The 25,393-nt window shown below is 51.3% G+C and overlaps 1 protein-coding gene across 1 annotated transcript; it reads right to left on the bottom strand.

Moving 5' to 3' along the window:
- Positions 1-1,796: 1,796 nt before the first annotated feature.
- MYO1A (myosin IA) lies at positions 1,797-25,393 on the bottom strand. The gene is made up of 28 exons (XM_028532092.2): positions 24,279-25,393; positions 22,600-22,733; positions 22,375-22,490; positions 22,030-22,124; positions 21,735-21,839; positions 21,477-21,523; positions 21,279-21,342; positions 20,975-21,073; positions 18,971-19,074; positions 18,703-18,850; positions 18,113-18,231; positions 17,947-18,033; positions 15,924-15,989; positions 15,663-15,767; positions 13,616-13,678; positions 13,235-13,435; positions 12,837-13,063; positions 12,280-12,480; positions 12,000-12,093; positions 11,370-11,519; positions 11,192-11,260; positions 10,653-10,727; positions 5,611-5,745; positions 3,514-3,620; positions 3,004-3,136; positions 2,738-2,890; positions 2,443-2,570; positions 1,797-2,157 (listed from the first exon to the last, which is right to left on the bottom strand). Exons 2-28 carry the CDS (start codon positions 22,711-22,713, stop codon positions 2,031-2,033), a joined length of 3,132 nt encoding a protein of 1,043 aa, XP_028387893.1. The 5' UTR covers positions 22,714-22,733; positions 24,279-25,393; the 3' UTR covers positions 1,797-2,030.

The raw sequence follows: 25,393 nt of genomic DNA, 5'->3' as shown, positions 1-25,393 counted from the left end.
GCTCTGGAAAAGAAGAGAGGCAGAGACAGAAGAGAGAAAGAGAGAGCTGGAGAGTGCAGAAGGAGAGGAACCCCTACCCTTCCTCCAACTGGTGTCCGCCCAAATGACCGGGGGAGAGGACAAGAGGGAGGGCAGGGACCCCGGCCCATCCCCACTCCTACCACCCCCACCCAGCCCAGAAGGCTGACAGTGCCTTCAGCCCTGGGAAAGGAAAAGCAGGGTTGGGAGCAGCAGCTGCATATTCTTCTGAAATTGCTTCAGAAAATGACCAGACACTTCACTGGAAGAGTGACGACCATTTGGGCCCTGGGAGCAGGAGATGAGACAGAGAACGGGGGAGGTCAGGCTCTGGTCACCGCTCCCTCTCAGTCAGACAGAACCTGCGGGCTGATTCTGAGAAGTCAAGGATGGGGGAGATGCCGTGGGTGGCAGAAGATTGGCCAGAGCCTAAGGTACCCCCAATTTAGGACACAGCGCACCACAACAACTCTAGCCTCTTACCCGCCTAGAAAAGAACTGACTCCCTGGGTCCTATCTCAGCTCAGTGCAGGTTGGGCTAGAATACGGGGCTTGCGCTCAAAGAGCAAGATTAATCTGCAGGCGAGAAGAGAAGTTAATCAGGTCTCCCACAGCATGATTACCTGGAGCCGTGAGCTGCCTGCAGATGGGCAGAAGCAGGGTGGAGGGAGACCCCAGCTTTAAGGCACAGTGAGCTCAGTGGTGGAGAGAGGGAAGAGGCAGGAAAGGCAGAGACTGTGAAAGGGCAGAGAGACACCCAGAGACAGAAACAAAGGCAGCCATCTGCACAACTCTCACGGAGCACGGATCTAAAGTTTACTGCAGAAATAGGAGCTGCTTGTTCCTTGAAGGTAGACACTGGGGTAGGAGAGGCTGAGACAAGAGAGTCTATGAGGAAATACATATGAATGGGGGCATATTAAAGCATTATACAGCCCTGGCTGGGTAGCTCAGTTGGTTAGAGCATCATTCTTATAGGCCAAGGTTGTAGGTTCGATCCCAGTCAGGACACATACAAGAATCAACCAGGGAATGCACAAATAAGTAGGACAACAAATCAATGTTTCTCTCTCCCCCTCTTCCTCTCTCTTTCTAAAAATAAATTTTAAAAAACCGAATGAATTCTTAAAAAAAAGGCATTACAGAGATTATGTATTAATATTAGTCAGAGCCCACAGAAATGAGGACAAGATGGTGTGAGACAGCTGAAAACGGAGAAAAAAAATGACGATAACGCAGGGGAAATAATGAAGCCGAGAGGGAAGGGGCCAGTCCTCAGGATGAGGGAGTCTGGGTGGGGGAGCCTCCCTGTCAAATGCCACCAGCTGCAGGCCTCAGCTGCAGACAGTGATTAGCAAGACAACTGTTGGCAGCAGCCTGGCATTTCTGGTGTACGGAAAGGAAGGGGGTGCCGGGTGGGGCAGGTGTGATGAAGCCCAGCGCGAAAAGAGGCTGAATCTCCAAAGGATCCCAGTTTTCGTCAAGACATGGACCCTCACTTCCCTCCAGGGACATACTTAATGAATCAGCCCATTGGCCACCTGCGACCTCAGTCCTATTCCCAACCACCCTGCCCCCACCCCAGGCTCTCCAACCCTCCCCCCAGAGCTCAGCCGGTCAAGGACCCAGAGACAATTTCCCTTCTTTTCCATTCTTATTATCTGCATTAGCTGGCTCCAAGGAGCCTGAGGGAGGGGAAGGGGAGGGGGAAGGGGGGGTCTGAGTACAAGTCAGTGAGAAGATGGGGAACGGTGAGTGCAAGTGACCAAACCTTTGGGAAGTCATTTGTTTTATTAGTGGGCAAAGAAGCTGAGGGCAGAAGGAAGCTAAGTTTGGAGAAAAGATTGGGGTGGTTTGGGGGAAGAACGGTCCTCCTCAAGGGTTCTTCAGTCTCCCAGCACCAGCCCGTGATTAGAGGGTTGAGATGTGGGACCCTCCCACAAAGCTGGGTGGTAGGGCAGTACCGGTCCAGGAAGAAGGAACCGCCATCTCTACATTAGGCCCCCACTGCCTCACGGCACAGTCACTTCCAGGCCACGACTCCCCTTCTTCTTGCAGCTTAGCTTGCCCTTCTCATGACTCTGAGGCCCCTGGATGACCTTGACAGTCACATCACTCTCCTTGAATCTCACGGAGAACCTGGAGGGGAATAGACAGAAAGGTGAAGCCAGTGCCCTCATCGCCTACGCCCATACTTTCATGATGGGTTCCCCTCCTTTTCTTGAAGCAAATGCACCTTACCCCTCCGGCCACCAGAGGAGTCAAGACTCCAGAGAACTTGGGTGGGGAGACCATGAAGCGCCTCTGAGCCCTACTCTGACACAGTACACTTTGCCTTCTGATTGCACGGATTTCCCCAGTCACAATGACCAACAACTTTGTCATCTGCCCCAGTCTGCCCCTCGGCCCAGCTCGTGGCCTTACTGCTCAGTCACGGAGATTGGAAGCTGCCGCTGCGTGGTGTCCAGCACAGCCCGGTGCATTCTGGTCAGCAGTTCAACCACATGCTCGCTGACCAACAGGAAGTCCCCCTTGGAACCCACTGATGATATCTTAGGGAAGGAAAAAAATAGCCAGGAAGGAATTCAGTTTTTTCTTCTCAGGAGCAGCCTGAGAGACATCCAAGGCCCAGAGGAAGAGGTTCGGTCCCCATCACCTCCAGCCCTCCCCAGCCCCTACCTTCTCCAGCCTGGGGCCCTGCCCCCAACCAGTCTGATACCTCACTCAGGTGCAAGCCAAAAAGCCCATCCTTGAAGGGGGAGACTGACACCCCAGTCACGCTTTCCAGCCCAATGACAATTTGGGCTTGGGACTTCTTGGTGTCTGCGAGAATCACATGCTCCTTGGTCAGGAGTAGAATTCGAGAGGAAGTCTAGGGACGGAATAGGAAAGGGTGAGGAAAGATGGGATCAACCCTCACCCTCCCAGCTGCTAGCCTGGGTCCTGGAACAGACTGTGGGGAGGAGATGGGATGCTGGCCTTCACCTTGCCGTTGCTACGATTGACCTTCTTCACAGTCTCTGCCACCAGAACAGACCCCTCCTGCCTGTTCTTCAGCTTCTGCAGCTTGGGGTTCCCTTGCAGCCCAACGTAGTCGCCACGGAACGGAATGGGAACGCTGAGGACACATAAGAAGTATGCAGTGGAAACAAAGTCCTCACCACTGACCCCCAGGCCCTGAGCCTCCCCCTAAGTTCCCATCTTCGCCCCACAGTGCCCCTTCCCCCCACCACATCCTCTCTCAGTGGTTCTCGGAGTGTGGTCTGGGGCCAACATGGGTATCCCCTGGGAACCTGTCAGAAAGGCAGATTCTTGGGCCCTACCCCAGACCTGCTGAATCAGAAACTCTGAGAGGGGTGGTGCAACCATCTGGGTGTCAGCAGCTTGCTAGGTCACTCTGATGCACTGAAGCTTGAACCCACTGCTCCGTCCCACCTGGGGAATGTTCTCCTTCTTTGTGATGAAACTGACTGGCAGGGTCTGAGAGGTCCTCACCTCTGGGGGTATGCGGCCTTCTTGCCCTTAAACAGTTCACTGGCACAGAGCTTCTCCCTCAGGATCTCTACCTGCTTTGGGGACAGCTGATCCCGGAATTTCTTGCACTGTGGGTGGGTTGGGGCAGAAGCTATGATCATGGAGGAAGAGGGCAGGGCTGGGAAGGGGTGGGGAGAACACGGAGATGTGGAAGGAGAGAGACAGGGACTACAGAATAAAGACAGAGGGAAAAGGACAGAGGGAAAAAGGACTTCAAAGAGGAAAGAGGTTGGAGAAGCATTGGGGAGGGGACGGCGACTGAGGGACGCTGGGGTGGGGGTGAGAAGCAATAAAATACAAGCCCATGGGCTGTACGCCCAGAAAACAGCACAAGGCCCGGTCCCAGACAGGCTCTCCATAAGCACTTCCTGAGTAGAAGAGCACTGTGCTAAGTGAAATAAGCCAGACACAAAAGGGCAAACGTTGTATGATTCCACTCATATGAGGCACCTGAAACACAGGCATGTGCCACATAACGACATTTCAGTCAACAGCAAACTGCATGCACCATGGTGGTCCCATAAGATCATAACAGAGCTGAAAAACTGTCGGCTAGTGACATTGTAGCCGTAGTAATGTTGTAGGGCACGCATTACTCACGTGTTTGTGGTGGTGCTGGTGTGAGCAAACGTATTATATGACAGTCACATGAAGTACAGCACATACAATCATGTACATAATGTTGATAATGGTAATAAATGACTATGTTACTGGTTTATGTATCTACTACACTATTCTTTTTATCACTGTTTTAGTGTGCACCCTGCTTACATATTTTAAAAAGTTTGTTGTAAACAGTATGCCACACTATGCCAACAGCAGCCTCACACATCTTGTGTTTGTTTACCGCATCTCTCTTTTTTTAATCCTCACCCGAGGATATGATTACTGATTTTAGAGAGAGAGGAAGGGAGGGAGAGAGAGACATCAACGTGAGAGAGACACATCAATCGGTTGCCTCCTGTTTGTGCCCTGACTGGGGATCGAACCCACAACCCAGGTATGGGCCCTGACAGGGAATTGAACTGACAATCGTTTGCTGCATGGGATGATGTTCAACCCATTGAGCCACCTGGCCAGGTCACTGAGTTTCTTGATTGCGTCATTTTCTATTGTGCTCATGTTGTTTTGTACAGTAACATGCTGTACAGGCTTGTAGCCTATAAGCAACAGGCTGCACCACGTGACCAGCTGTGTAGTAGGATGTACCATCTAGGCTTGTGTGAGTGCACAGTATGATGTTTGCACAACAAAATTCACCTAGTGATGCATTTCTCATAATGTACCCCTGTTGTAAAGCAGCATATGACTCTAGTCAAATTCCTAGAGACAGAAAGTAGGCTGGGGGAGGAGAGAACAGGGAGTTACTGCTTAGTGGGTACAGGGTTTCAGTTTGGGATGATGGAAGAGTATGGAGATCGCCCTGGTCAGGTGGCTCAGTTGGTTGAAGTGCCATCCCATACACCAAAAGGTTTCCGGTTCGATCCTAATTGGGGCGTATAGAGAAGGCAACCAATTGGTGTTTGTCTCTCACATCCATCTCTCTCTCTCTCCCCCTCCTCTCACCTCTTCCTGTCTAAACATATCCTTGGGTGAGGATTAAAAAGAATTATGGAGATGGGTGGCGGTGATGACTGCACAGTGATATAAATGTGCCCAGTGCCACCAAACCATATACTTCAAAATGTTTAAAATGGTAAATTTTGTTATGTATATTTTAACACAGTTTTTTTTTTAAAGAAAGAAAAAGATTTGAGCCCTGGCTAGTATGGCTCAGTGGATTGAGTGCCGGCCTGCAAACCAAAGGGTCGCCGGTTCAATTCCCAGTCAGGGCACATGCCTGGGTTGCAGGTCAGGTCCCTAGTAGGGGGCACGTAAGAGGCAACTGCACATTGATGTTTCTCTCCTGTTCTTTCTCCCTCCCTTCCCTTCTCTCTAAAAGTGAATAAATAAAATCTTAAAAGAAAGAAAGAAAAAGAGTTGAAGAAAGAAGAAGAAAAAAACCAGATGCAAGAGGAAAAAAAGGCAAATAAGGGGAGGCGCGCAGGCCCCACTCACCTTCCATTGGTAGAAGAGCTGCTGCAGCTCCCGATTAGCTGTGTTGAAGCACTTGTAAGGGGCGGCTGGCCACTTTTTGTCCAAGACATTGGTAGATGGCAAATTGTTCTTCAGCCTCAGTAGGAATTTCTGTGCCTGCATTAGAAGTGGTGGAATTGACAGTGCAATGATGAGAAGACAGACCCCAACAGGCCCACCCACACCCAGATCCTGCCACTTAAACAGAGGAAGCCCACCCAGAGTGAGAGCCAGAGAGTGGAACTGAGGAGACTAGAGCTGAGGAGATGGAGGGGTGTCATCTCCCGGATCTCTTTCAGGGTTCAGCGTAGGCTTGTGTTGGGAACCGCCCTGACTGGTATCAGAAGCTGAAACCCCCGCCTAAGCTAAGGCTAAGGGAATGCCCTTGGAACCCTAAGCCAGCAAGGAGACAAGGGCTTGTCTCCCTGGCAGGAATGCTGCTTCTGCTGCTTTATTCATAACTGAACCCCAAAAAGCTTGGTCAGTTAGCCAAAGACGGGTAAGATTCCCCACGGGGGGGACGACCTAAGGCAGGCACGATCACTTTGGGAGGCCCCCCAAAAGAAGGACTTTGGGGGCTGCAGCAGAAGAGGGTGACGGACCCTCGCTCCTCGGCTTTGACATAGCCTGAGTTCTCATCGTCTGGGAGAAAATCTCCTTATTGCCTTAGTCCCCAACTAAGCCTGAAACAATGACAGGGTGGTGCAGCTCTGTGCTGAAAGGGCAGATTCCCTGGGTGATCAGGCCTAAGAAAGAACATGTAAATTACTGTGAAACCTTCTTTGTTTAGAATGTTCTCAGTTGAATGAGAGGGGTCCAAGGAGGAAGTTTGTTCCTCAAAGTCTTACAGCTCTTTGACCCCAACTCAATAGACCGGCAGAATTCCTTGTTTTCTATAGTTCCTTACTTCCCCCTAATAAGTACTGTACTTTACCTGAATTATTATGCAAAATGAGCCCAATAAAAGCAGGTATGGACTGTAAATCAGGGCGCTCCCCACTAGGGGGGGGTGGCCATTTCTGTCCCTGCTTCCCCACAGAAACTAGTCTGTCTCTGTGCATGTTTGTGTTTGTTTCTCGCGTGTTTTTCGGCGAGCCATCCACAGCGTTCCGTGGTCACTGCTGGCCGGTGACCCACGCGCAACAGGCTTGGGGCTGGGCAGGAAGAACACGAATGGGAGTTTGAGGGAAGAGAGGATTAGTTTCTAGCTGACACCCGCTACCCAGGGAAGTGAGGTGGGAGGAACCAATGTGAAAACTGGCCTTCATATGTTGGGCCTGCAGCTTCCTATTCTCTCAGCTGACTGTTGCCTCCAGCTGGCTGCCACTGTCTGCGCTAGCTGGTGGACAGGTACCAAGTCCTCCCTCCTTTCTGATCAGTCAAGCCCAACGCCTCACCTGACGTTCAAAGTCTTTTCCTTAGAGCCCTAGCTCGTCACAAGATCCCCTGCGTTAGCCTGGCACACCAACCCCGCACTCCTTGCCTTGCCCTCTGCCCAGCCCATGCGTCGCCACTGGGCCGTTGCAGCTCACGCTGCTCTCGGCTTCACATCGCCAGCCCACGTTCTACCCCTCCCTGCAGATGCAGTCCAAGGGGGCCTCTCCTTCTTCGGAGCCCACTAGCACTTTGTCTATACTTCTGTTTCTGTGTTACTGTTATTTGTGTGGAAATCTCCCCCTCTAGACAGTGAGTCCTTGGGAGTTAGTCTCCCAGGTCTTGAGCTTTTTTACCATTCAGCATTTACTGAGTGTCTGCTCTGTGTCTAAGTAAGGAGACACAGCAACGAGCAGAGCAAACAAATCTCCTTATTCTCATCGAGGTTACATTCTACTGGGGCTGGGGAAGGAGACTGCCCACAGCAAATAAACACATAGAATGTGATGCCAGTTAATTATATATGCTATGACACAAAAAAAGCAGGCCCTGAGACAGGAATGAGTGGAGGTGTGTTCCAGAAACAGAAAGAAAACCAGTGTGAGTGAACTGAATTGAGTAAGAGGAGAGCAGGTCAGAGGGATGGCTGGTCAAGGACAGATCACGCAGTGCCCTGTGGGCTGTGCTAAGGACACAGGCTTTTACTAGGAGTGAAACAGAACACTGCTAGAGGGCTTTAAGGGGAGGCGTGGCATAATTTGACTTAAGGCTTAAAAAAATTTAATACAATCTATTTTCTTATTTTGAAAGTTTTTAAAACTTGCTTAAAAGTTAAAGAAAACATTACAATGAACATCTGTATACCATACACCCCCACCTAAGTTCACCAGCTGACAACGTTAACATCTTGCCCTATCTCTCTTTCATCTGCACTTTCTCTCTGACATACGCACACACACACAACTCTTCATCATCCTGCAGTAGGTGACAGGTATTAGAACATCTCCCCCTAAAACTTAAGCACACATCTCCCAAGCACTGGGATATTTACTTACATAATCACAATTCCATCACTACACCTAAGAAAATTAACATTAATTAGATTTACTCATCTAACAGGAATACGTACTCAAATTTCTCCCAATGTCCTTTATAAACTTCTAAAAATGTCCTTTTTAGCTTTGTTTTTATTTTTCCTGTTCCAGGATCCAGTCAAGTTTCACCTGTGGCATCTAACTGTTCAGTTTCCCCCAATCTAGAACCAGCACTCATAAGCCTCACCACTTCAGGGAGTACCCAGCACCCCTTTGTTTATGGGTTAGAGTTACTGAAGGTGTAGAAAATGACTGGAGCCCTGGCTGCTGTGGCTCAGCGGATTGAGCAACGGCCTGGGGAACTGAAAGGTCTCAGGTTGCATTCCCAGTCAGGGCACGTTCCTGGGTTGCAAGCCAGGTACCTGGTTGGGGGCCTTCTGAGAGGCAACTGACATATCTCACACAATGACCTTTTTCCCTCCCTTCCCCTCTCCCTAAAAGTAAACAAATAAAATCTTTTAAAAAGAAGAAGAAGAAGAAAGAAAATGACTTGATCTTGACCACTTCCAAATTTGGGGAATTTTAATGAAAACTTTTTACTAAGACATTAGGTTTAAATAATTAAAACAGAAAAAAGCACAGCACACAGTATATTGCTCCAGGAACTATCCTAGCTCTCTGTATCTCCCACTACAAGGAGCTAGTGGGTTAGGTTTCATCACCCTGGAGCCTCTAGTCCTTGGTCTGGTTTGATTTAACTCAATAAACATTCCTAAGCATCTCCCATAATCCCCCATGTTCCAATTCATGCGGAGTCTCTGCAGCTTTTCTTTTTTTAATTGTTTTTTTTTTATAGATATAGAAAGTTCTGCCTTTCCCTATGCAGCCCTCCCACCCCCAGGTCTACCCAAGGCCGTCTAGGCCTGAGCTGCCCAGGCCTCTACTGGGGGCCGGGGGGCAGGCAGCTTTACACAGTGGTTAGAACTCTGGAGTTGAATAGTTTGTATCCCAGCGCTGCCATTTACCAACTGTAGGGGCTCCTAGCAAGTTATTCAATCTCTCTGGGCCTTAGTTGTTTTACCTATAAAATGGCCTACCTCTCAGGGTTGTTGATAGCATTAGAGTTAATGCACCTTGAACACAGGTAAGTGTTCAAGACATAGTTGGTCTTAGTATTGGTATTGGTATTAGTATTAGTTATAGGCAAGGCAATCACAAAGTACAGACTAGTCAGAAACACTGTGGGAATGGATGCCTAGCGGTTCCCTGCACGCACTCTTCTGTACAGGGTGCAACTTGGTGAAATACTGATCTAAACCCAACAGCTCCTGAGGTGATGTTCAGCAGATGTCTGATAATATACAGGTGGAAGGATTTTTAAAAAGAGATAAATAAAAAATAAAAGAGCAGTCCTGGCTGGTGTGGCTCAGTGGACCGAGCACCAGCCTGCAAACCAAAGGGTCATGGGTTTGATTCCCAGTCAGGGCGTACGCCTGGGTTGTGGGCCGGGCCCCCAGATGGGGGCTTTAAGCAACCAATCAATATTTCTCTCCCTCTCTTTCTCCCCTCCTTCTCCTTTATCTAAAAATAAATAAATAATTTTTTTTTAAAAAACTAAAAGAACAAAAAGAAAGACAAGGCAGAAGAGGGGCAAGTCATGAGACAAGAGCAAAACCAGACCACAGGTCTCAGGAATGCAGTTCTGCAGCAAGAGAGCAGGCACTCGGAGAAAGCAGACACCCTGGAGCCTGTGAGGAGAGGCCAGGTGACTGAAGAGGCCAGGAAAACGGTGCCTCTGTGGGGAGTGGGGAGGGGGACACAATGAAGGCTCGGAGCCCCCATTCCTCCACTCGGCCTGGGGATCCAGCCTCTCCCACAACAAAGAGTTCCAGTGAATGTGTCTCGTGTCTGAATGAGCACAGTTAGTAAGAGTCTTAACAGTCGTCAAAAATCCAATCAGCGGAGAGCAGTTCCAATTTACCCTAGCCCTCTGTCTAAGACCCCTGTTCTTCCCCCTACTCTCTGGCCTTTCCCGAGGTCTCACTGGAAGTGCTGCTCCCTCCCTGTCTGCTTCCCCTCTGTCTACCACCCTTCTCTGCCCTGTTTTCCTCTCACTGGAAACTGCCCATAGTTTGAATGCCTGGCCTGCTCCTGGCTCCTTCCTGCCCACTCTGACCTCAGTCCTCCAGAGTTAAGATGCTTCCTGAGGCTTAATTTCAGACTTGCCCACTATAGTTTCAGAAGAGGTAGAAGGAAAATATAATTCCTCCACCTTGACCCCAACTGTAAAATGGACCTCGGAAGTTTGTATCAGCTAACCCTGTATGTCCTCACCCTGGTATACACTGAGGCTCAGCTCCTCAACTGCTGTGAACCATCCAGCCCCAGTCTCTTCTGGGGTGTGCTGGGACCCCTTCCTACCACGAGGTGGCCTACAGTGTCCACTCAACCCCAAATGTGCCCTGATTTTGCCCCTGGGCCCTGAGGCATGCTGGTCAAGGAAGCTCTTGGGGAGAAAGCTTTGAGTCACCTCTTCTCAGACCCCACATCTTTCTCTATCAAACCTGTCCCTCCCTCCTCAACCGCCCACTTCCACCCTCAGCACCCCCCTCTTACCATGCTTTTGTAGATGAAATTTGTCAAGGTGAGAGTGGCCCCGGACCGGAAGTATTTTCGATAATCCTTGCGGGCCTGGCAGGGACATACAAGAAAGGAGTGAAAGAACAGGATAGTCAGACCTCCCTACTCTCTGTCAGAAGACAGACCTCGAAGGGATTCTACTTTTTCAGCCACACAAAGAACAGAGGAAGATAAAGAGCTGAGACTGTGGCTGCAGAGAGTAAAGCCAGACAAATCGGCAACGAGGAGGACACTCAAAGCAGAAGGCAGAGCCACGCACACCTGCACATCTTCCCGGCACACAGCCACACTCCGGGACACACACAGGTACTCAGGCACACCCAGACACAGGCAGGCCATTGAGCAGAGGGATGCCCGCGGTTCCGGTTCGGACAGGGCTCACTTCCCGCTCCTCCTCCACCTCCCCGCTCCCGCCCCCGCCCCCCCCCCCCCGCAGCTGGGACAATGCAGAGGGAACCATGTGGGGGAAGGAACCCCGTGTGTGTGAGGGGGAACCCCTCTCCCCTTTTCATTACCTTCCAACCTCTCACAAAAGCCTGGATCAGTAATACCGACGCCCTTATCTTTCCATAGCGTTTCTTTTGCTGCAGAAAATTATGGGCCTGTTAGAAAAACTCCACCCCCTGAACCACCTTTCCCACTTCCCACTCTCCTATTAGGGTGAGGGGATGGGACTTTTGGGGTAATCAGTACCCTGTTGCCCCGAAACCAGGAGGAAATGAGGATCTGACTCTTGCGCATCTGCTGGTAGTGGGTGCGGCAGCGCCAGCCTCGGTACATCTTCTGAATGAGAGTGGCCAGCTGCTGGATTCTAAGGCGCCTCTGCTCCTCCAGGTAGAAGAGCTGTGGAGAGGTGAGAGGGTGGAAGAGAGAGGCTGGCCTAGGGGGCCGCGCTCTCTTCCTGTACCCCACAGCCCCAGAGGCTTCCCAGCCAGAGTTTTACTCGATCATTCCTTTGTCTTCTCAGTTGAGTCATTTATTAATCAATTAATTTAATGAGCATCCACATGGACTCTCACTCTGTAGCAGGCACTGTGCTAGAATGTGCAAACTCAGACACGAGTGACACACCACCCAGACCCTCAAGGAGTCCCGCATCCAGTGGACACTCCCAGAGTAGTCCACGTAAGTAAGCACCCCTGACTCCTAGGGCTCACCGGGTAGGGTGGGAACCCGAGGATTCAGTCCCCGCAGAGACACCTCCTCATCCACTACCCATTCCAGGTTACAGACGCTCCCTTCCCCACCCAGCCTCTCCCTCAGATAAGCTCTCCAGTTCTCGCCCGCCGCCCCCACCAAATGCAAGTGCAATCTCCAACTCACAGTCTTGGGACTTTTAATGAAGATCTTTGTCTTCCCAAAGGTCACCTCCTTTGAGGACACACTCAGCTCCCCCAGGATCTTCTCAACCCCCTCCCTACAAGAGCAAACAGGGAAAGCTGCCGAGGGGCAACTCAGGAGAGGGTCCTCTCCACCTTCCCCCTAATCCCTTTCGCCCTGGGAGAAGAGATCAGAGCTTGAACCCAAGACTTCAGAGTCTCCTCCCCCACAGATGTTCCCTGCACTGCCCTTCGGCCCTTCTCTGCTCCCCACTGAGTCTTACCGGTCTCCCCCATTCCAGCGAGGCCAAGTGCTCCGGCTCAGCAGTCGGAACCGCTCCAGGAAGGGCCCGTACACCTGGCGGAAGGCATAACCCGCCCGACGCACCCGCACGTTCTCTAGCAGTCCCAGGTACTGGGCCTGGGTCGCCACCAGCTCCCAGGAGAACTGCCCTCGCTGCTGATGCTCATTGGGCTTTATACACCTGGTGGGAGGTAGGGCAAGGTACAGGCTTCAGGAACTTCACCTTTGCCAGTGTAACCCATGCTGGTCTCTACATCCCAATCCTGCACACATTCCCCTGAGGGGAAAAGTTTCAGAGGGAGTGGACACACTAGCCTTTCCGGCTTCACTCACTGTGGTATGGTCCCGACCCAAATCTGATGCTCTCCCTGCTGCAGGACCCTCAGTGACTCATCTGGCCGTTTTCACGAGGAAATGACCTCTGACACCCTTATTCCAGAGACCTGCCCCCCTAGCCACGGACCTGTTCTACAGTACATGGACCACGCACATGCTGTCACACATGTAGCATGTCCCCCTGTGTGCCCAGTATGTTACCTGATGTAGTTGGGGTTCTTGGAATATAGGTTCTTCATGAGTATGGCCACAGAGCTCTTAAACTGGGCCCCAGCAGTGGGGGGGCGTTTGCGAGATGCCTGCTTAGGATCACCCTCAGGGAACAGGGACTGAAGGAGAGGGTGCCGGGCCTTCCACATGGCCTGGGACAAGTCCCGGAAGAGTAGGTCATTATTCTTGTCAATGAAGCTGTTCACATTATATGTCACCTGTAGAGGAACAGCTATTAGTCTGGAGAGCCCATGACCTTGTCCCAGCACTTGGCCCTCCCACTCTCGTTGTGAAGTATCCCTAGTTCTCATCTCCCCTCCCAGTTCCTCCCACACTGCCTTCAGCCTATGCTCAGCCCCAATCTTGACCCTCCAGCCCTGCCTTATTACCTTGCCCGCATAGTGGCAGATGCGGAAGCAGCTGAGGCCCATGGTGTGGTCATACTGGCGCTGGGTGTTCTGGGTGACTTTGCTCTCATAGTAACTGTGCTTGGAATAGAGCTGGTTCAGCTTCGCTAGGAAGGTGGAGTCGCTGACCACCCCAGGCCGCAGGCACTCCTCGTCCAGCATGGCCAGGATGCCTCGCTGATTCTGGCCGGGGAACAAGATCAGCGCAACCTAGACCTGGTCCTCCAGGGTGTCTGGACCTTTTGCCCACTCGTGCTTTGCCCTCTTTGCCATCCTCACCAAGTAGGCTGAGGGGAGGGGGATGACAAGGGCAGGGGAAGGATGCTCAGGGGAGGTCCCGAAGGTAAGAGGAGGAGAACTCACATGCTCAATAAGGTTACAGATGGTGCCATTATCAAAGTAGTCCACTTTTTCCCACGGGATGCCCTGGCAAGGGGAGACACGGAACATTACAGGGAGCAGGTCCAAGGCAAGTTTTCAAAGAGCTCACCGGATCCAGGCCCCCTTTCATCCACCCCACAAGGGGCCTCAGAAAGCCCTATGGTTCAGAGGGGCCCTTGGTGAGGTTTCTGTTGACATCCCCACTCCCCCAAGGCTGACGGCGAGTTTGTAGTGTGAGTGGAGAGACACATGGGAAGACCCAGAGCAGCAGTGAGGGGAGCGATGGAGAGAGCCCTGTAGGTGCTGTGGACAGAGAGGGAAGTGTGAGATGCTGGGGGGAGACGGGGTAGGGGTTACCCCGCTGTGGGGGTGTGGAGGGGTCCTTGTGTACGTGCGAGAGCCCGAGAGCTGAGGCCTCACTGCTCTGCCAACAAACTACAGAACGAAAGCATGGGAGGGAGTTTATCACCAAACAACAAAGCTAATTTGATGCATCTTCAAAGACCTACTTCAGCTATCCTCAGTATTCAGAGGCATCGCAACTACCTGCATGGCTTGTTAAAGCACAGACTGCTGCCCCCGCCCCCAAATTTCAGATTCCACAGGTCTGGGACAGGGCCTGGGAATCTGCATTCTAACATGTTCCCAGGGGTGCTGACCCAGGACCTCAGCTGAGCCACTGATCTACATGATACTTCAGGACGGTATACTTTTCAAAAAATAGAAAACCAAGAATGGTACAGAAAAAGAAAACCCAAAGACAATCTTCCTCTGCTTTAGGGATTTGCTGGGCACCAGGCCTGCAGGCAGGAGAGCTCCTGACCCCACCCAAGGGCCAGGCGTCGCAGTTCAGGCTGGTTCCAGGTGTGCCTGGGGGGCACAAGCCTTCCTCCCCGCCCCCACAGGTCTTTAGGGAATGCAGGGTGGCATTAAGGCCACTTCATTCCAAAAATGCCTTCCCTGACTAATTAAAGGAATTATGATGTTCTTATAGTCCTATGTAACTGTAAAAAAGGAATCTTTACATACTGATACAGAAAAATCTCTTGCGAATGCATGAAAGCAAGGCACAGAAGAGAGTGCAGTCACAACATTAAGTACATGTTGTGGGAAAATGCACTTACAGACTTGTCTGATCGCACACCAAGGACCCCGGAAGGAAAGCCACTTCAGGAGCCTCTAGATGGGGAGGAGGCGGAGGAGACTGGGGACGGGGTGAGAGCGAGGCCTTTCTTGACACACCTTTTTAAGCTTTTTGAGTTTTGAAGCATGGGAATGTATTATCTACTTGATCATTTTAAATTTAAAAATAAAAACACGCAAAATACTTTAAAAACTTCTTCATCCATTGTTGCCACATTGCCTGAAATCCTGGCACAACAGATTCCTGAGAGCTCCCAGAGAGCATCCCTGGGAGGGTTTCGGTGTGTGAGACTTGGCCACTCACACGTCGGAGTGGATTAACTCCATTGAGAGCTGTTCCAACACCCAGCTCAGCCAGAGGGCAGGGGAAGGGTGTGAAAATTCTGAGCCACGGGCCCTTCTGGTGAGGAAGTCTGGATGAGGGTGCTACGAGAGGGGAAGGGGGCATCAGCCGGGGCCTGGAGGAGACGAGGGTGCTGAGGCGTCACAGAAGAGCACAGGAAAGGATGGGGGTGGGGGGGTGGGGGGTGCCAAGCCCAGGAGAAGTGTCGCTTCCGAACTGGGCTCACAGTATGCCCTAGGCCAAGCACAGCTGTCACTTCACTCTTGTCATGACTGCCCCTGCTCCATCCCCTCAACACCCTTCTATCCATCTGCCCCCTTCCTTGCCTGGCCTGGAGTGGGAGGATGGAGAACTGGGGGGATGGGGAGCAGAAAATGAGGGCTTCTTGGTAAAGCTAAGTGTTGAGTTGTGCAGAGGAAACGTGCTGTCCTTTGTGTCTCCCCTGGGAACTACTGAGAGGAAACTGGGATCCAGGAGAAAGGCGGACCCAGCGGCGCCTGGAGTCATGCAAGAGAGGAGAAGTGAGGAGAAGACTTAGTTTACCTCTCTCTTATATTCCTCTTGCTCCTCTTTCAGCGTTATCTCAATGAACACCTGCTGCAGCTTCTCATTGCAGTAGTTGATGACAAACTGCTCGAAGCTGTTGTCCTAAGCGAAGGCACACAGGTTAAAGGAGAAACCTGCTCAGCCCAAGAGGCGTCCCTCCTTTCAGCCCTCTCTCTCCCTCTCGTACACGCCCCTCCAAGCCCATCTGCCCCTAACCCTAGGGAAGCAGGGCACCGAGGGTGGACGAAGTTCTCTCACCTCTAGTATTTCAAAGCCGTAAATGTCCAGGACCCCCATTACCTTCTTCCTCTCCCCAGTGCCCACCTGGAGAGGAGGAAAAGGTAAATCTGAGCACAGGTTCTCTGTGAGGATGTGATGGGAGCAAGGGGCACACAGAACTGAGGTGAGCCTGGCCCGGCTGTGAAGGAACTGCTGTGATTCTTCCCTCTTCCTCTTCTCTAAGCTGGACGCCAAGCAAAGAGGGAAGACAGGAGGAGAAGGAAGACGCCGGTAGATTCCCGCATGGTGCTCCCACGGTGTGTGGTAAAAAGACATTGAAGTTTTCTCAGGAGAATAACCATCTCCTATGTTTGTTGAGCATTTTGCAAAAAAAATTTAGGTTCTTATTTCATCACATCATAACCCTATAAGGTGTAATTATTCCCACTTTACAGGTAAAAAAGTCAAATTTCAAAAGGGCTTAGCGTTTACCAAACCTAGATTCAAATCCCATTTTGCCCCATGTCTTTTAGTAATAGCGCCTAAATTGATGCCATTTTCATGTATATAATTTTTTATAAAGGTCTATTTTGATCTAATTCACATATCAGAAAATTATTCTTTTTTTAGAATTTATTTATTTATTTTTTAGAGAGAAGGGAAGAGAAGAAGAGAAACATTGATGTGCCCAACCAACATCTATTGGTTACCTCTCAGAAGTCCCTGACTGGGAACCTGGCCTGCAACCCAGGCATGTGCCCTGACTGGGAATCAAACCGGTAACATTTCAGTTCACAAGCCAGCACTCAATCCACTGAGCCACACCAGCCAGGGCCAGAAAATTTGCCCTTTGAAGGTATATAATTCAGTGGGCTTTTAAAGTATATTCGTCACCACTATCCAATTCCAGAGCACTTCATCATCCTTCCAAAGACACCTTGTACCCATACCCATCAGCAGTTACTCCCCGTTCCCCTCTCCCTGCCCACTCCAGCCCCTGTTACCACTGATCTACTTCCCACATCTACGGATTTGTCAAGTCTGGAAATTTTGTATAAAGAAGGTCATACAAAATGTGTCCTTTGCATCTGGCTTCTTGTGCTCAATATGTTTTCAAGATTCATCCATGTTGAGTATATATGTGTTTTATTCCTTTTAATGGTTAAATAACACCCCATTGTATATGAATATACCACATTTATTTATCCATTCATTGGTTGATGGACAATGGTGTTGTTTGCATGTTTTGCTTAAGAATAATGTCTCGCCCTGGCTGGCATAGCTTAGTGGATTGAGCACAGGCTGCGAGCCAAAGTGTTGCAGGTTTGATTCCCCTCAGGGTACATACCGGGGTTGCGGGCCATGACCCCCAGCAACCGCACATTGATGTTTCTCTCTCTCGCTCTCCCTCCCTTCCCTCTCTAAAATAAACAAATAAAATCTTAAAAAAAAGAATAATGTCTCTATGAACTTCATATAGAGGATCCAGCAGAAGTAATGCCTGCTGAGTGTGGCTGGTAGGATAATAATATGGCTGACATGATTTAAGGTTTTAATTAGAACATTTCACCTAAAATGTCATGTGGTGTGCTTGAGTGTGATATTGTTGTTACAGAATTACCTGCTTATGATTTTGTAATAAAAAGTTGTGTAATAAAAAGGGGGCATTATTTGTGCCAGACCCTGTATATCTGTTTTCAGTTTGTTCGGATAGATACCCAGGAGTGGAATTGTTGGTTACGTAGTGACCATGCCCATCATCTTATCTGATCCTTGCTAAACCTGTGAAGCAGGTAGGCATTAACGTCCCATTTTCCAATTCAAGAAACTAAGGCTCAGAATCCTTGTAAGATTGAAAGGCCATACGGCTCGTAAGTAGCGTATCCAGGTAGTCAGGCTCCAAAGCCAGCGATGTTTCCACAACACACTGCCGGGAAAAACTGTACACTACTCCTCACTGTCCTTACTTATCCATCTCAGACCCCAAGGCATGGGGCTGGTGACCAGGGCAAGGGCAGCCAGGCAGGCAGGGGAGTGCTGAGGGAGAAGGGCGGTCTCTCACCTTGATACTCTCATTGATTCGATTCACTATCCAGTTGAAGAGGCGGCTATAGATGTTCTTAGCCAGAGCATCCCGAGCATACTGGGCCTACAGGGCAGGGCCAAGCTGGTTAGTGTGGCAGCCGCAGAGCAGCCTCAGAATCAGCCCCTTCCACAGGGCCCCTTACCTGGACGGCATTCAGTGCAGTGACCACCTTTTCTTTAGCAGTTTCCATGGTTCTTGAGCACAAAGCTCTCTCTAGTTCCTCTGAATTCAACCCTGCAATTTCCCCAATCTCCCGAATACCTAGGGTGATGGGACAATACAACATGGCCTGAGAGAGGGCTTTCTCCCTGGGAGGAAGGGTCGGTAAGTGAAATTGGTGGGAGATTGGTGTCCCTGAGTCTTGCTGGAGAAGTCCCTGCAGCTAATTCAGAACATGGACCTGAAGAAGGCCTGGGGAGGAGGAGGAGGAAAGGGAGATCTAGGAACTTTGTATTCCTTATCTCCTTCGAGACTCTCCTGAAATAGGTGTAATTGTCTCTATTCTGCAAAAATCAGCTGAGACTCAGATAGGTCTCAGAACCTACATCTATCAAACTTCGAAACCTCATTTCCATGTGCCTTACTGGGGGTTCTCAGTGAGTATGTTTGGGGTAGAGCTCAGGAGCAGGCTGAGTGGAACTAAATCAGGGTGCAGCTAATGATGCTCGAGAGGGCGGGAGGACAGCAGGAGGTTCGGGGAGCTGGGCGGGGCTTCAGCAGGAGGCTGCAGACCTCTCTCATCACAGATGCCACTTGCTGGAATCCCATTGGCCTGGCACTCGTTTGACAGCTCCACGTTCCCCAGCTTCAGCACCAGGGCCGTCACCTCTAGCACCCATCGCATCTCCTCCTCCGAGAACCCAATCACAGTCATGGCACTCTTCGGGAGAAAGTGAAAATGAGGACTGAACTGCGGTGCCGGTCCAATGCCTTCCTTCTCAAAAGCCTGGGCTCAGCGGGTGGCCTACGGGCCCAAGCCTGCCCCACCCTGGACACCCACCTGCATAGCCTTGAAGTTGGAGGCGTCGTCCATGCCATCCACTCTGGACACTTCCCCGTTCAGATAGGCGTAGCCACTCGTGTCCCGCTCGAGCTTCAGGGCCTCTGGGAGGGCCAGTGTGCAGGGAGACAGTTAGGGTGCGGCTCTCTACAGCCCTCCAGCCTTGCCCTAGGTTGGTTCATTCACTTACTCAAAGAATTTTTGTTTTAGTTTCTTTCCTTGCCTCCTTTGTTTTAGAATCATTAATTCCTATAACAGACTAAATTTTTAAGTGGTATTTAGGATTTAGGTGTTGGTAATTACTGGGGTTTTCTCCCACCTTTCATGAAAGAAAAGCTTCATTTTACTCTGGTTCCTACCCTCAGCGTTCTAAACAATGAGAACAAACAGGCCGCCCTCCCCCACGGCTCCCGTCCCAGTGCCTCTGGAGGATGAAGGTAAGGTGAGGCAGGGGACGCTGTCTCTCATCCAGGTTGGTGCCTTCACTGTTTTTTCACTAAGCACTGACAAAGTGGCAGGTTCTGCCTTCCAACCCTGAGCCCTCTTCTAGAGGGTTTTCCCTGGTGTGGCCGGCTGAGTGGCTCTCTGGTGTCCCCCGCCGTGAATCTCTGTCCCAGCTCCTACCACATGCGCTGGGTTTTGTTTTCTCTCTCCCCCACAGATGCACAACCTGCGTGTGGGGACTGTGTTTTCCATCTCCATATTCTGTGTACCTGGCTGACACGCAGGGACTTCTTTCTTTTAAATAAGTGAATCAAGGGGATGATCTAAGCTATTTACCTGAGATGGCAAGGAGCAGGTTAGTCAAGGCTTTAGGGACATCAGTGATCTGTTATTCAAATGATCTGAGATTCAGCGAGTATCTCTCAAACTAGAATTTAATGGCGGCTTCTCCCCAGACACAGTTTTGAAAGCGAAGCTTGCAAAAGACGGACATCTGAACAGAGAATGAGTCAGAAAGGCCCTGGGGTGATGGCACTAGGGAGGCCCTGCCTAGACCCACCTTAAACCAGTGAGTGACAGAATCAGCCAGCACAAGACACTGGTGCCTGTGATTCAGACACATCGAACACAACCAAGACTATTAAGCCAGGAGAGGGTGAGACCTGTGGGGGCTCCTGAACCACAGAGATCTGCCACAGGGAAAGAAGACACAGGCACAGACCCAGGACAGAATAACCAGAAACCAAAGGGACAGTTCCTCGGGGGCCAGACACCCACCGGGCTGACAGCTAGAGGGGGGACTGGGAGGCAAACTCTGACAGGGCCTTCGGTCTCACCACACCCTGCAGCAATGCCCGCCCAGAGCCACCTCAGGCCGTGCAGCACTCAGGCTGGCATGGGCTCTTCCCAGGATGAGGCAGCGTGCCCCATGCCTTCTGCACCTGTAGCCGTCAGCACAGGTCTACAGGCATGGACCACACCACTCGCAGTGGGTCTGTCCACACGTCTGCCATCCCTGGGGGACTGTAAGTTCCTCAGGGGACAGGATCCTCGTCTTACTCAACTCCACACCCTTAGTGTTCAGTCATAGCAAATGTTCACAAGATGTTTGATGAGGGAATGAACGGAACCTGCATAGATCTAAGAAGAGGAACTCAAGGACAGGGTCCTGGGTGAGCGGATGTGGACACGGCACCACTTCAACTAAACTCATCAAAAGCTCTTGAGCACTTGCAATGTCCTGCTTAATTTCCTGTTGAATTACCAATAAAATCCCTTTTAATTGAAGGTAGGAAAGGATAGTAGATGCAAACAGGTATTCCATTTTTTGAAGCCAGCTTGGAGAAAGAAGAACCCAGGCAGGACAGAGGAATATGAGAAGTGAAGAGGCAAGAAAGCTTCAGAAAGAGAGCACAGAGGTCACAGGATTTGTCCCCAGCGGTGGTGGATGAGATCCCGGTGAAGGATGCAGGAAGGAGAAATCTGAGGGGCTCCGGGGAGACAGGCTGCGTGGCCCAAAGGGGCTGAGTGGCGGCCGGGATGTCTGGGGTGGGCACGTACTCAGCAGCTGTGCGTCTGCTCCAGCCAGTAGCTGATAGAAGATGTGGAAGTTCCTTTCTCCTTTGAGTTGCTTCACCACTCGGGATTTCTCAAGCAGATCTGGCAGAGAATTAGAAACTAATGTCCTGAGGGTCTGGGAGATACCTCAGCTTCCCTCTAATTCTGCCCCCATCCCTGGTGTTGCTGGTGGTTGGGGAGCCTGGCAGGCTAATATGCCGCTGACCCACAGCAGTGGATTAGCAGGAAGGGACACCGTGGGGCTGGGGGAAATGAGAGGCGGTAAGCAGAATGGGGAGCTACGTACAGTTTGTGATGACGCCACCAAGGGGGGATCCCTTGAAGTCAAACTCAATATCCATGTATTTTCCCTTCAGAGACCAGAGAGAGAGAGAGACTTTGTTTCCTCCTCTTGTCACCCCCCTGTCCAGAGAGGGCCGACACACCCCTCCCCGTAGATCTTCCATACCCCTCCTCCCAGACTGGGGACATAGGGGTCACTCACAAATCTAGAGGAGTTGTTGTTGCGGATGGTCTTGGCATTGCCGAAAGCTGCAGAGATGAGGAGAGGGGCAGTGAGGTAGCTGAGGGGAGAAGAGGGACTCTAGAGGAGGAAAAGGGGGAAGGCCTTCCGGTCATCGTGCCCCCTCAGATTTTTCAGGCTGAATGAGAACGGTGGTTTTGGAACAACGGGGAAGAGGGTCTGGAGCTGCGTGACTCTGGGTGACAGGGTGGGGGTACAGGGAGAGCCTGGAATTCTCACCCTCCAACACTGGGTTTGACTGAAGCAGTTGCTCCTTCACAGAGTTCACCTGCTCCCCTTTCCCACAGACGGCGGCCACGTAAGACATCACCAGCTTACTGGCCTCTGTGCAAGATAAACCCTTACGTGGGTCCCCACGCTACCCTTCTTAACATCCCTCATGCCAGCACCTCACACCCGCCCAGTCAGAAAAACCAAGAGGGAATTTCGAAGGTGGGAGAGGGGCAGGAGTAGGCACATCTTGGAAAGAGACAGGGGTAGTCCCAGTGGTGATTCCCCAGGCCAGGTGCCTCACCAGTCTTCCCGGCTCCACTCTCGCCCGTGATGAGGACACACTGGTCTTGGTCCCGGAACCGCAGTGACTGGTACGCCACATTTGCCACCGCAAAACTTGGGGGGAAGAAGTGGGTAAATGACTGTGGGGCCAATCCAAGAGACTGTCTTTGTCTCGATCCCCAGCCTCCAAAGTCATCTACCCTCCAATTCTGAGGCAAGTGACAGGCCTAGGAAGGGGCCTCCAGAGGGCCAGGGGAAGAAGGGACAGCTGGAGAACCTCCTTCAGGAGAAAGGATAGAGGAAATTAGGATGTCTCATCACCAGGAGCATGCATCACCTTCCCTTGGTTCCGCTCTCTACTCACATATGGGGCTTTAGCTCATAGAAGGTATAGTCCCGGTATTTGTCAATGAAATCTGGGCCATAGATGGGCAGCTGTTGGTAGGGATTCACTGAAACCAGCACGTTCCCAATGTAGGTCTGGAGCCAGGGAAGAAGGTGAAGGAAGTGAGGGGGCGTGGGAGTGGGAGCATGTGAGGTCCTCAGCCACACACCCACAGCCACAGTCGGGGCAACCACATGCACTCACATAAATCTCTTTCTTTTCATAGCGCAGCTGGAGGTTCTTGAGCAGAGACTCTTGCTCCAGAGGTTCCAGGAGCACAAGGTCCTCCACCCCTACGGAACCTTCCAGGAGAGTCATGTCCAGAGGGCCTACGGATCCTGGGAGTAAGGGGGGCAGTTGGCTGATGTCTTCTCAGCTTCAGAGACTAGTAAGTGAGAGGAGGGAGGCAGAAGGGCCTGAGAGAGCCTTCCTCCCCTCTCCACCCCAGGTCCAGCCCCGGAGAGACCCCAGCCCAGAGAGGCCTCTGGACTAGCCCAGGATAACTGTGGAGGCTGCAGAAAACTTGGCAGGGGGTGGGGGAATCCTCTGCTCCCTGGTCAGGGTTGGCGGGAACAAGGCAGGTATGGGATGGGACCACCTGCCCCTGACCACCAGGATACGGGGACCCATGGGTGGCAACTGGGGAAGCACAGTTGTGCCTGCAAGAGAAAGGGTTGGGGAGGACAAGACAAGCGGAGCTTTGTGCCACAGCCAGCCACCAAATGCTCTCTCCCTCCTGCACTGGTGCCCTGGCCAGGGTCTAGACTCTCTGACCATCGTTCCCAGCTCTCCTCCTCACCCCCTGACCTCCCACAGTCCCTGTTTCAGTCACCCAACCCACCCATGTCCATTTCAAAAGTTCTTCCAAAGGTCTCTCCCGGCCTCTCCTTGCTGCAGTGAGTCATTTTTTAAATGGAGACCAAATGAGGCAATGACTTTGAGGACAGAGGCAGGTGTCCCTCCGTGAAAGACCGGTATACCCCGAGGAGAATACAGTAAGCTTTGTTTCCCCGACAAGCAAGGAGCTGTCAGGACCGGTAGTTGTGCCTGCCATCCCTACACTTCTGTCCCTATTTTTCTATTTACAGCTTTACATGAATTCCTATAACCTGGCCTAGACCTCAGAGGGGCACATCCAGCTTTTCAGCAGCTGATGGGAATAAGCACGGAGGAGCGGAGCTGGAGACACTGGGAGCCTCAGCCTACTCCCTGGGCCGCGGGCACGCAGCAGGTGTTCCCCGAGGAGGAAGCCCAGCCCTCCTCAGCTTTTCCTGTGGGACCGAGGAGGCGGGGCGGCCTGGTACAGTTCGGAATTATTAGTACAATGGTCAATGCCACTCCCTACAGGAGTTAAAGAGCCATATCCTCCTCCTCTCCTGCGTGCCGACCTGTGTGGGGGAGGGGAAGGAAGCAGGAACAGAAGATGGAGCAAGAAGGGAACGCAGGCTGCCTTCTCCCTTCACTCTGCTTTCCCCAAGCTCCAGGAAAATAAGAGCGCTCGTCACTTCCTGGAAGGACACAGTGAAGGGGCAACGAGAACACGGGTAGTAGCAGTCTCCAGCAGTCATGTAGTGATTACCAGGGACCTGGCAGGGTTCTAAATACTATGCACACATTCATTCATTTGATACTTACAACATCCCTGGGAACTCAGTACTATTTTTATCTGATTTTCCAGGTTTAAAAAAAAGTTAAGTCGTTAAGTAACTTGGCAGGGAAGGGTAAGAAGCTGAGCGGGGCTGGGAGAAGGCATCTTCCTTGAATTTGGATCTGAGGGTAGTGGAAATATGACTGGTTGGGGGCAGGGAAGGGGCAAAGGAAGCAGCCCCTAGATGGGTGCCCCGAGATGAAAAAGAGCAGTGACAGGTCAAGACTAGACTCACCCAACACGGGAACTAGGGTGTAACTTCACTGTCCCTTGGAGGATGATGGATGAAGTCCCAGTCTGGCAGGAAGGGGGCATAGGACGTCCAGCCCCAGGAGTGGAGAGGTGCCTTTGTTAACGGGAGCTGTCCATGGTGTCAGGAGACCAGGAAAGAGGCTGCCCTCCTTTTGCCAGTGTCCACTCTTCCTTCTGACCTTCCTCTGTGTCTGTCTCCTCCAGCAAGTGTTCTGTGTCAGTCAAACTAGAAGCCAGAGCCGGCTGCTCAGCACAAAGTCCGAGGCTGTTCCTGCTGCGGGTGTGGCTCACTTAACCCTTCACAGGCCTGAGCACTGCAGGGAGACAGTCACAGTGCCTCTGGGAGGACAGGCAACCTGGCTGGCCTTAGCTGAGCAGCTCAAGTCGACGTCTTCTGCCGTTGTCCCCAAATTTTGGAAATGAGAGCAGGAGTGGAACTACAGGCAAGGACGAGCTTTTCCAAAAAGTCAAAATTTTTTCAAGGAGGAAGGTAGGCTTGGGTGTCTTCCTAACAAAGCATCGGCATCTCCCTTAAACCTACCCTTCCTGTCTTCCCGAAAGTCAGGGGGCGTCAATGACATCACTTGGGGAACTAAGCAGACAAAATTTCCAAATCCCTTTCCACATGACCCCCACCATGAATCAAACCCCATTATACAGATATAAAAACTAAAGGTAACAGTAACACCTGGCATTTGTATAGACATCAGGTTCGCTGATGCCCACCTGCATTATCACACTGAATTGCACCGCCCTGTGAGTTAGGCAGTACAGACACTCCATTGAAAAAGAAAACCAGAGGCAAATATGGAGGCTCGGAGAGGTTACACAATGTGCCCGTAGTTCCACCAACAGAACCAGAAACAGAACACTGCTTCCCGACCCTAAGTCAGGTTCCAGGCCAAGTCCTGGTCTAATTTTAATCCTTCTGTGCTAGGATACTGAGTAAGACCCCGAGGTAATGTTTCCTGGGCATTTGCCCAGCTGAAAATATCTGCCTCCAACTGATAAGCTTATAAAATCCAATTTTCCAGGGTACCCCCTCACCCACCCAGGAAAATTCCTGAACAGCAGGCTCCCTCTGCCCACTGTTCTCCT

The sequence above is a fragment of the Phyllostomus discolor genome, chromosome 2 (genome assembly GCF_004126475.2).
Source record: "Phyllostomus discolor isolate MPI-MPIP mPhyDis1 chromosome 2, mPhyDis1.pri.v3, whole genome shotgun sequence".
Classification (NCBI taxonomy): domain Eukaryota; kingdom Metazoa; phylum Chordata; class Mammalia; order Chiroptera; family Phyllostomidae; genus Phyllostomus; species Phyllostomus discolor.
The sequence above is the reverse complement of the archived record's forward strand: the minus strand, read 5'-3'. Positions and strand labels throughout refer to the sequence as shown.